Below are 12,163 nucleotides of genomic sequence, written 5' to 3' on the forward strand. Positions count from 1 at the left end.
AGTATGATCATAGCTAAAATGATACGGAATGTTGATTAATCGTAATCAAAGTTTAAGATTTTTACATTGATTTTGTGTTATTGTGGCCCTCAATATTAGTTTGTATAATTTTTAAGTCGTGGTAATTTATATCGAATGGGATAATTCTTTTTTTTCTTTTTCTTTTGGTAGCTGAGCTTATTTTCCTATTCAAGAAAAATGAATTAAAAACTTATTTTGAGCTCAATTTATCAGATATAATAAACTAAACACGAAGTATAACATAAAATTATTCGAGTCCTATTTGTGTTTGATTTAATTAGTGTTTGCTCGCTTACAATTTTGATTTGGAGATCAAACTAGAGTATTCGGATAAAACGGCTAAAGTACACCCCTACTTATATTTTATACCTTAGTAGGCTCTGTACCCACGTGTAAAGCAATCGAGTCGTACGGGCCTGAGTCCGACAGACTCATCACAAACATTTAAAATTGTATTAATCATTCACATAAAATCGTACAATTCAATCATATCTATAAATATATGAATACAACGTATGATGCATTGGCCTTTACTTACAAATTTAATTTCAAAATGACCTTACTGGATTAAAAACTCAAAGGCTATAACCTGGGTCGGCTTTCTAATATTATTCTCAGAAAATCTGTCTTGCAGGAATATTTGGAGTTTGTCGGAAATTATTGAACCTGATCTCATTTATAATCATACATGTATATGAACCCTAAATTGTGTACACGTAGATATGTCTTCTTACATACTAGTTGAATGTGGCATATTCGTTATACAAAAAATTTATAATAATTATATGATAATATAAGAATAATTATGATAAAAAAAATTGAAACAAAATATTTGAAGTAGGAGAAAGAGGAAAAAAAATATTAACTAAAAATAAAAATAATTTTTACTATTTTTAGGAAGTGGGAAAAATGTGAAACTTAATGGATAGAAAAAAATAAAAGTAGATAAAAAATAAAAGAAATATCAAAGTAGTCTTCCAGAGTATAGATAGATATGTAGTGGGCATTTCTTACATGTGTGGTGTGAAGACAGGCAAATAATTGAGGAGAGTTGATGTCTACCAAGCACCAACCTCATAATTAAGGCGAAGGGGACTTCAATTTCTGAAAACCATCGTTCAGCTGTTGTCATTCTCTCTTGTACTTTCAACGTAGGGTAATAAATGGAAAAAACACATGTATAATTGTAACAACTTGAATAATAATAATTAATTTATTGGAATGATTTTTTTTTAAAATTTGTAACCTTTTTTTTTTCTTTTTTGTAACGGCTAGGCATACCGTGGCTAAACGATGCGTTACAAAGTATTTGTAACGTCTTGCACAAAAGTTGTTACAAATTGTAACGGCTTTTTGTGACGGTTTGCTGTAGCCGTTACAAAACTAGTAACATGAATAAAAAAATTAATTTGGAACAGCTTTTGTAACTGCTGGATTGAATTTGAAATAAATGTTATTGTAACGGCCATTATAATTTAGGTATGATTTTGCCAGATATTTGGAACGATTTTTATAATATTCTTTGTAACTGTTTTGTATTATATTTGTATTTGTTTTTTGGCACTGCATTTGTAACTGTTTTTTTAACTTATTCTGTCACGATTTTGGAACGGCCTCTATTTTAATTTGTAACTGTTTTTGGCACATTCTTTGTAACGGCCTAACAATTATATATTTTATTGGTGTATTATAAAATTCGTTACAAATGCAGTTACAAAATTTATTATTTTTTAATATTTTTTAATGTTAATTTTATTTAAATTTGTTTTATATATTTTAAGATTTATTTTATTTAATATATTTGATTTTTTTTGTAAAAGCAAGTAAATAAATTTATATAAAACATACATAATATAAAAATAATAAAAATTAAAATATTATTAAAAAACATTGTTTTTACAATATACCAAAAAAATCCTAATCTAAATTATTATTAGCTGGAGTGCCGACACCCGATCATCTATGTTGAAGCTTGTCAAGTCACAGGAAGTCTGAAACGTATGAAGCAAAGTTCTTCACTATATAGTTGGAGGTTTCGAGTTCAGATACCAAGCAGTAGATCTTTGATGGAGTCACAAGACTTCTATGACAACTCTTCACGTTCTGATCGGTTAATCTCTTAGAAGCCACTGCAGTAATATTCTTATAATATTCAACTCGTCCACCAGTACGACATTTGAAAAATTGACAAAAAGAATTATATAAATAGTTAAACTTTAAAAATATAAATATTACTTATAATTAAATAATATTATTATTACCTTCAATTTTTGGAACTAGAATAGTTGGTGCTCCTGTGGGATTTGCAATATGTTGGCCCAAGGATGTAGATAATGCCCTTTGACTGGTACGACTTCCTTGGGCTGGTGTTCAATCTTAGTCCATTTGGACTCATCAACAACTCTCCGAGCCTTCATTTTACAAATAACTATCCAATCCGCTTTGTCCCTCTTCATACTTGGGTACTCAGTATAGTATACTTGTAGTGCTTGTTGTGCAAAGACCCAATGGAACATTACGCGACTTTTCTGCAAAATCTGGGTACATCCGGTCAAAATCCTTCCAAGCTTCGGCATTGGATGGATGACATGTTGACCCCTCCTCCGTCTAATGTGTGGCATGCCACATCATGTGCTCAGTAATTGCTCCCAAAGAATACAACCTCTGCAGACTGGAATAAGCGGTAGGTACCTAAGGACAGCATGCAGGTACTTCTTGCAACGTAGATCTCGCCCTTGGATCCGCTTGTACCTAGCATCCCCACAAAACTTGCAGTATTCCAAATCAACGTCGTCCTTCCAATACAACATGCAGCCATCCTTACACGCATCGATTTTCTCAACCGATAAACTTAAATCCTTTATCAACTTCTTCGTGTTGTAGTAATCTCTCGGCTAGGTGTGACCCGAGAGCAATATTTTATCAGCCCATTGGAATATTTGATCATATGATCGCTCAGAAATATGATCGTCCACCTTGATGTCCACCAACTCAGCAACAGCTGCGAATTGAGATTGGGTGCAACCGTTACACAATAGCTATTCGGCAGCATGCACTACAATGTGAAAATAATCTGTCAACCCTTACTCATAATCATAGGGGTCACCACCATAACAATATGAAGAAGGACTGGCATCAATAGGGCAGGACCTCTTACCATCATCAGGCATAGCATTGTGAGAAGGAGAAAAATAACTCAGCCCGACTGCATCAAAAACCATCAGTTGTGTCCAATCCGTATGTTGTTCATCATCCCAATGTGAATGATTACCCTCAAAATGGGCAGTGTGGGTTTGCTCCTCAAGCACTGGAAGGACAGTAACAGCGTCAAAGTACTCTTGCACCCTATCCTCGTCATGAGAAGTTCAATTATAATATTTTGGCATAAATTCTCACAAACGCAAGTGATAACTGACATTTTCGGGTGTTTTGAACTTTGTGTTTTTGCATTTTCGGCAAGGATACCTAATTTTGTCTCCATCCATTTGTCCGCACTAACACTTTGCCCATTCTATGAAAATCTTAAGCCCATCCTCAAACTCCAGCGTCAGACCTGCTCTCCCTGAGACGTTCTTATTATACATTCATCTCCTTAATTCTCGTAACATAATGATATACATATATATATATCATTGTATTCACACATAAAAATATATATCTAATGAATTTTTTAGTTTGACGACCTACATATTTATAAATATTACAGTACTAAATACACTATTTTGGAGAATATATATAATTAACATGATGTAAGATTAATAAAAAATTATAAAACTAACATAAGTAATATACTACAATTAATTTAATTAAACATAATAAAGTATTAAATTAGTTTTTATTACTTGGTCAACCCACTTAAGTGACGGTCCAAAATTTGAGTAATAATCTACAAGCTAGTCAAATGTATATGCACCAAAAATCAGAGTATTGAGAGTGTTTTGTGGTTAGTATATAATTTTTTACAACAAATAAAATTAAATGAATATATATAAAGTTTTTTTGTAACGGCCTTTGGAACGCCAAAGATAGCCGTTGAAACTAGCCATTAGAAAATATAGCCGTTATTTTGTAATGGCCTTTATAATGGCCTTCCCAAAAAAAAATAATAAAATAAAAAATAACCGTCCCTAATGTAACGGTTCTTGTAACATCGTCTTTTCATGTACTTTGGAATGATTTTTTTCACTGCCTTTGTAACTGCTTCATATCTGAAAAATCATCCGTTATAAAAATCATAACAAATTAGCAACGGCCTACAAATTGTAACGATTTTAGGCAGACAATTTTGTAGTGGGTTTTGTAACGGTTTTAGGCCATTACAAATTAGTCCATTTTCATTATCCTCTCAATGACGACGTCAATAAGTCAATTTCGTTACAAAGCCGTTACAAGGGTCGTGTGTATAGGCCGTTCCAAAAAAGCCATTACAAATTATGCTTTTTTTTATGGTGGTACGTAGTTAAAGCGGATAATATTTCACATAATGTACCACTAATCAAATACAAGCCATATCAATATTGAAAAATTTATAATTGAGTAGGTTAAACCTGCGTTAAAGTGAAAACACATTTTTTTTTATTTTTATACCATTTGGATCCTTTTCCTAGAATTACATATCGATCAAATTTTACCATAACCACGTTTTGACAAAAGCTTCAATATGTAGCTTTTAATACCACCTAATTTATTTTTCATCTAATTATCAGTTATACACATTAAATTTATTACTTGGTGGAATTTTTAACATAAAGATAAGGTTAATTTTGAAATTTAACTAAAATCTATAGTTGTATAATTAATCATGAAATTGTTATTCTAAACGTTATAATCACTTTTAATTTTAAAAATAAAAAAAGGCACCATTAATTTGTCAAGAATCCCACCAAAGAATTCTGCGTGTGGATTTATGTTGAAAGCTTGCAATAATAAAAGATAAATGCCCATTGTTAGAAATTATGGCCCAAATACAAAGGCCCACTCACAACAAGCCCATCGTCACTTGGAGGCCCACACCCGGTACCCGACCCGCTCCACTCAGTCCGACCCGGGTTTGACTATACATATATACTCTCTCACCCTCAAACCCTAATCTAATCTCTCTCTCCTTCTTGCGGTTTCCGCCGCTTCCCTCTTCCCTTCTCTCCCCCCTTCAAACCGATACAGCCGTTGGTCTCTCTCTCTCTTCACCGTTTCCGGCGGTTATCAAGAGCCAACTTAATGGCTCTTGAGAAACCGCCTAACGGACTCCCTCCGGGTGTTTCTTAGCCTATAAGAACGGAGGTCCTTCTCTTCTCTTGCTCTCGGCCGAACTTGAGAAAATCAGTGTTTCCTCCCTCAGTCTCTGTGATATATTTTCTGTGTGAGAACTTGCGTTGTGGTGAGCGATAGTGACTGGTCTTTGTGATCGGGGTGTTGAGGTTGGGTACCGTGAGTAGTGGAGCAACCGTGAGGGTTGTGGCTTGTGTGGTGGGTACGGTATCTGTGACCGTGTCCCTCGGAAATTGGATCTGGCTCTTTCCCCTGAGCCACATTCAAACAGCATTGTTTCTTTGTTCGGGTTCTCTATTTTTTTGTAACATTCATTCCTGTAAATATTTAGTGCTTTCGGCCTGTAATTTTTGAGGAGTTTCGTACTCCATCTCGTGTAATAGTTGATAGGATATATTTGAAGGAAATACCACTGGAGGGTTATACCCTACATCCATGATTAATATCAGTCACAAAAATTTAAGTGATAACTAATATAAACACTTTAACCTAATTTATGACTCTTTTGACCTTTTGACGATAAAGGCTAATAGTCTATCCTAATGCTCCAAGTGTAATATAAATAAATATTTTTTAATAAACCTAAACTCTTATAAGCATTTTAGCTGAGCATTAGCTATGTGATTCAAAATGAATGAATATATATAGATAAAATTGTTCGTAAAAAGTTATGTAGGAATAAAATTATCCAAAATTAGGTCAAAGTATTAAAATTAAGTAATTTTAAAAGTTACGGAACTAAAACTAATAAATTTAAAAATTAAAATTAATAACAGATAAATTTAAAAGATTAAATAAATAATTTTTTTTTTAATAATAAATGGATAGAATGAAGTATCTGATGTTAATAATGAGACCCCTTTCAATTATATATACGAAGACCTTTCACTTTCCACACAGCTACAATTGGCAGGAACTCAACAGCTTACAAGGACGAGCTCTTGGACCCCTACATTCTGATTACATTTCTCTCTTGTAATTATCCCCCCCTTCCCCCCTCCCCCACCCCAACCCCACCAATCAACTACATATATATATATATATATATATACACTTAAATATATTTTTCGTTTCGTAGCTTAAATTGTTTGGCATTTTCTTTTAACTTTTTGAGATAGCATTTTGATCCTATTATTTTTTAACTTTCCTGATTTAAGTCCTGTTTTTCGCTGGAGTTCACTCTTCTCACCTTTTATAATTAGGGTTATATATTGTTCCTTTTGTCAGCATTTTCGTCCTTAGCTCTTCATGCTAGCATTTTGGTCCTGCAATTTTTAATTTTATGATTTTAGTCATTTTTTCACCGGAGTTCACTCTCACTATAAAAAAAAAAAATAGTTCAATTGTTGCAAAAAGAACTGATGCTAAAATTAGCGTTGAACTAGTTAGCAAGTAAATTTCTCGTTGTTATTATGCATTAAACAATTTGTTGCTAAACTCGTTAGTAAGTATTTTTGTTGCTAAATCTATTAGCAAGTACATTTCATGTATTAAATAAGGTAAATTACAACAACCTCCCCTGAGGTTTGGCATAATTATGAATACCCCTCTTTGTTTAAAAAATTACAAATACCCCCCTAATATTTGATGAAATTATGTAATTCTTAGATAGAGGTATGAAATTGTCAACTCTGCTCTTACTGTAATTTTTTTAAAATAAAAGTTTGTAAAAAAAAATCAAACGGGCTTGACGGAAAATTTTTTAAAATTATATAAAAATTATTCACTTACTCCATAAAATTATCAACTTTTTTTAAAAATAAATAAAATTATAATTCTTAATCCACAAGGGTATTTTAATCAGTTCACCACAAAAAATGAATGAAAATTTAACAGATTGGGCTAATTGTTAAATGGCCGTTAAAATCAGGATGGCATTGATAATTCTTCAAACAACGATGGGGTATTCATAATTATGACAAACCTCAGGGTAGATCATTGTAATTTATCCTATTAAATAATGTAGATTGGCAACCAGAATTTTACATATTAATTAACTCAATCCTAATATTTTTCGTAGTTATTGAACCATTTTTTTGAAGTGTCTTCTCATAGGAGAAAATAAATTCCGACAAAAAAAAAAAGACTAAAATTGTCAAAATTAAAAAAAAAAATATAAGACAAAAATACTACTATAAAAAAATAAAAAACAAAAAAGTCGAATAAGGGACCAAAAACGCATTTAATCCAACTATATCATCTATATATTCTCCTACCTGTGTTTTCTATAAAGTAATCTTAAGTTTCCTTCTCTCTTTTGTCTCTCTGAATTATTATATATACCTGATATTAAAACAAATAACAATAATAATAATAGAAACAACATGCGGCCATGGCTATACCTTCTCCCATCTCAACAACATTAATTTCTCCTAAATCCATTCCATTAATTCTTGCCCTTTTCGTCCTTATTTTCTCTCCTTCATCGTATTCCTCAAAACACAAACATTCTTCGAACACTTTCAGGGTATCTATACATATACAAATTTATATATATATATAGTCTTGATCTTCTTGTTTCACTGTGTGTGAAAAATATGGTTAATTTGTGGCTGATGATGCTTTTTTGTACAATTTGCAGGGTTTTGAGGTGGAGAAAAAAGCAAGACTGGGTTCGACGCCGCCGAGCTGTCACAACAAGTGCAACCAGTGCCACCCATGCACGCCGGTGCAGGTGCCAACTCTGCCGCAAGGCCACCGGAGTTCAGCCCGAGAAAACCCTTCGAACTACCACTCATCATCAGCTGGGGAGATGTACTCCAATTACAAGCCACTTGGGTGGAAGTGCAGATGTGGTGGTCGATTTTACAACCCTAATTAATTCGGTTTTATTTTCAAAACCTTAATTATCTTATTTTCGGAAAAACTCTGTATTATTGTCAAGCGTTGCAGATGATGCCATGGAAATAGCCAAGAATTCTTGTTCAAATCAGGTGAGATACATAATCAATTATTGTATATATAGAGAGAGAAAATCGTAATTTTTAGTCCTCACATGACTTTTCTATCTAATAATTAACAGGTTTAATTCAATTTACCTTTTTGTGATATTGTAAATGAGCAAATTGCCCCTTATAAAAAATAAATAGCAATTTACCTTCTGTGTTTTTCAAAATGAAGTAATTTACCTCTATTAAAAATAGAGGTAAATTACTTCATTTTGAAAAATATAGGAGAGTAAATTGCTACACTTTTAAAAACATATGCAGATACATTCCTTTTTTTTTTTTTTGTAAGAAGATAATTTGCTCATTTACAATATCACAAGGTAGTTTAATTATCAGAGAAGTCAGTTGGTCCAGCCCATATTTGAACTAACGGCACTGTGATTTCTCCGCTAATTATTAGATGGAAAGGTCATTTGAGAGCTAAAAATAAAAAATTTATAACTTATAGAATACAAAATGAAAAAAATCATAACAGACTAAATTTAAAAAAAAGATAATATATGAGACCAAAATTAATACAACTTTTCCTATATTTTTATATTGTGGATCAATCACATCATAAATAATTTGGTGGAATGTTTTAAATAAGATCTAAATTAGTATTTTTGCAGAGCGATCTTTTGGATCCATCGAAATCTATGACATAAATAAAAATTCCTCATATAATTAATTAATACTAAATAATATAATTCGTTACTCCATAATTTATCGAGTTTTTTCAAATGTAGTCCGTACTAGAATTTTCCACTGAACTAAATAATATAAAACGTATTAGTTACGTTGGACCTTAAATATTCAACGTCACTAAAACAAAAATAATTTTTTGTCTATATTTTAATTGATATGTATTCAAAGTTATGATAAATAATTATTATTAATTATAATTAAATAAAATTAATACAAAAATCTAATTCATTCATTGAAAAAAATAACATTCGACATGACTCTTAGTCATGATAGAGCTATGACAATTTTTTAGCCACACAAGTTAAAATAACAATAAAAAAATATTATGAAACCGTCGTTAATGACTATTGACTATAATTATTTATTTTTAATTGTGATAATTAAGTACAATTGAATATTGTATTTGTTATCGTGCGTGGGTAGGTAATTAATTCATGATGAAGTGGGATTTGTATAATTTTCATGTATTAATTAGTTATAAATAGTGTAATAATTCTTTTTTTTATTTTTTTGCCCCCATTTTGGTGATGTTGAGAATAGGGTTGGTCAGATTGAGACGAGACACATTTAATGTGAGGATGTGTGGAAATCAAAACCCCTACGTAGACTGTAAGGAAGTTTATCATTACTGATGAATTCTTCAGACTGATTTCAGCTGGTTGTTGTTTGCATTTATTGCCATAACTTTTATTTCTTTCCTTGTGATTTAGAAAATTACATCTAGTATTTCTAGTATTTTTTTTTATTAGACGAAATTTATAAAATTTATTTATATTAACAAAAAAATCAATAACATCTTATATTTATCCCGAATTGACTGGTTAATGACTTATTACAAGTCACTCAAATCTTTTTCTAACTAAATTATCCTTGTACATATCACACGCAAATGTATGTGAGGAGGCATATCTTCGCCCTTATAAAGGTAGTTTGATAAAAAAAAAATTAGTTGACATGCAATAAGTCATTGATAAGTCAATCGGAGGTAAATATAAATTTTTATTTAATTTATTTTGTTAATATAAATAAGTTTGATGAATTTTGACTAATTGAGAAATCTATTTGTTAGACAAAAATAAATATTAGGATACTAAATTTTAAAAAAAAACAATATAATTATTTGAAGGGGGAAGCGGGATAATTTTTAGTCTATTTTAGAGAATATATTTCCTATTGGATCCTTTATTTTTGTTAACTTTTTAATTAAATGGGTGTAATAGTTGACAGGAAAATATCAATATTATGAACAGAAGGAACCTGTTCAGAAAACATAACAGCAAGGGGTGGTGGCGCAGTTGGCTAGCGCGTAGGTCTCATAGCTTCTGAGTAATCCTGAGGTCGAGAGTTCGAGCCTCTCTCACCCCACTATCATTTTACACAATAATTAGCATATCATCTATTTTGCTCCAACATTTTTTATATGTATTTCTGAAAAACACGTGACGGCTAAAATAGATGTATAACACTAATAAAGTAGGGACTTTGCTCCGGTTTTGCTCAATTAATTACCAGTGTTTATGCCCTGTCTCAGTTAATTCCGGATAATCGGCCATAAAATTACGATCGTTGGTCATGACTTTTATGAGTGTGGCTAATATATTTGTAATGGTGAAAAGTTATAGCAAAAATATTTGACATGGCTCATAGTCATGGCAAAAATAATTTTCATAGTAAATAAGTTGAGTTTTTACATTAATTTTTATTTTAACCGTGATTGAGTAAAAATTATTTACAACGGCTTTAATCCACATGAATAGTAATTTCTTTTTTTATTGCATAATGAGACTGCATGTCTGAAGTTAATGCTAAGAAACCTGTTGTAATTCTTTGCTTATTCAAATCAGAAACATACTGAAATAAGGCTGTGAGACAAGCTGAAAACATAACACCGAATCATGTATTGACCAAACTGTTCTAACTACTGCAATAGAAATGCATAATACTGAACAGAGTTAAAATAAATTAATCAAACTAATCACAAGGCCAACATTGAAATAAGGCTGTATATATTTATACATTTTTTTATGTGGGAGATATTTTTAATATACCATAGGAGACCTTTATCTTATAGTATCAAAGTCCGGAGGCTCTTGGAGACTTCGTAGAAGATAGAACACTTTAGGCTTAGATCCTGAATACATCGATAATCAGCTCAAACAATGAAGTATCTTTAAAACCTTCGTACACAATGTAAAGGACATCAGTCCTACACAGTTGGTGATGCAGTCACTTTTAATAGTATGGCAAGCATTGTCTCCTAGGACTACTTCCTGTCGCTATCTTGAGGATATGTACAGCCCACTGCCCACCATAGGATTATACTCTTGTCTAGGGTGCACACAAAATAGTACAATACAACCGACATCTATATATTGGCTCTCTCGTATCAATTACAACTTTGTGCTACTCCAACTCTTAAGCTCTTTAATGAGAGATATTGAATCCTCACTGACTCGAGCATCAGAAAGCCACTGCTTGAATCCCTTCCGGCATGGCTCTAACACTGTGTTCTTTGGCAGGATTATCACTGCACCAGAAAGGATATTTGGAGCATTTAAAAGTGGTGAAGACCTTAAACACTCACTACACATCATCCAGATACCTTATGGTATTTTTCGAGTACAACCAATTACAAAAGATTCATAGCCTTAATCAAAGAAATGAGAAGAAATTATATGTCATTGCTCAATATGACCGTTAGGAAATAGCAATATTGAGCATGAAAGTAACACAAAAAATAAAACAAAAAAATTCCCCAGAAGAAAGGAAAAGTAGCAAGCTCGACCTTTCTTTGATCTTTGTTGCAGCTTCTCGTGAATGGAGGAAATGAAAAATAGGTGAGGGAATATTGGACGGCGGGGAGGACAAGTTGATAATCTCTTTAAAATAATCTAAACAAGATATAAATTCACCGTCTTGTTCAAATGAGCTGACTAACCTCAATTAATAAACTCAAATCTACCAATAATTTATTAATTGAGGGCCAACAATGTTGGACCTAGGCCGCAACCCCGGGTTTCAAGTATCAGCAATTAAGATTTAATTATTTTTTATTATTAAAAAATAGAAAATAATAAAAATATACATTTAAAAGAATATAACAAGTCTTTGAACTTTCACAGGTTTTTTTAAAAAATTTTTATTGAATTCGCAAATCGCAACCGTGACTTAGATATTTAAAATATATATATTATGATCGTCAGTCTTCATTAAGATAAAAAAAAAATTTAATAAAAAGC

At 31.7% G+C, this 12,163-nt stretch overlaps 1 protein-coding gene and 1 non-coding gene across 2 annotated transcripts; both read left to right on the top strand.

Annotated features, from left to right (window-relative positions):
* The first annotated feature begins 7,524 nt into the window (after positions 1-7,524).
* Positions 7,525-8,218, top strand: LOC105176448 (EPIDERMAL PATTERNING FACTOR-like protein 1). Its single transcript, XM_011099250.3, has 2 exons — positions 7,525-7,756; positions 7,871-8,218. The coding sequence occupies exons 1-2, from the start codon at positions 7,622-7,624 to the stop codon at positions 8,108-8,110; spliced, it is 375 nt and encodes a 124-aa protein (XP_011097552.1). The 5' UTR covers positions 7,525-7,621; the 3' UTR covers positions 8,111-8,218.
* Positions 8,219-10,204: 1,986 nt separating this feature from the next.
* TRNAM-CAU (transfer RNA methionine (anticodon CAU)) lies at positions 10,205-10,289 on the top strand. Its single transcript is given in 2 exon segments — positions 10,205-10,242; positions 10,254-10,289. It is a non-coding gene; the product is annotated as a tRNA-Met (tRNA).
* The last annotated feature ends 1,874 nt before the right edge of the window (positions 10,290-12,163 follow it).

The sequence above is a fragment of the Sesamum indicum genome, linkage group LG13 (assembly GCF_026168435.1).
Source record: "Sesamum indicum cultivar Baizhima isolate 11 linkage group LG13, ASM2616843v1, whole genome shotgun sequence".
Classification (NCBI taxonomy): Eukaryota; Viridiplantae; Streptophyta; class Magnoliopsida; order Lamiales; family Pedaliaceae; genus Sesamum; species Sesamum indicum.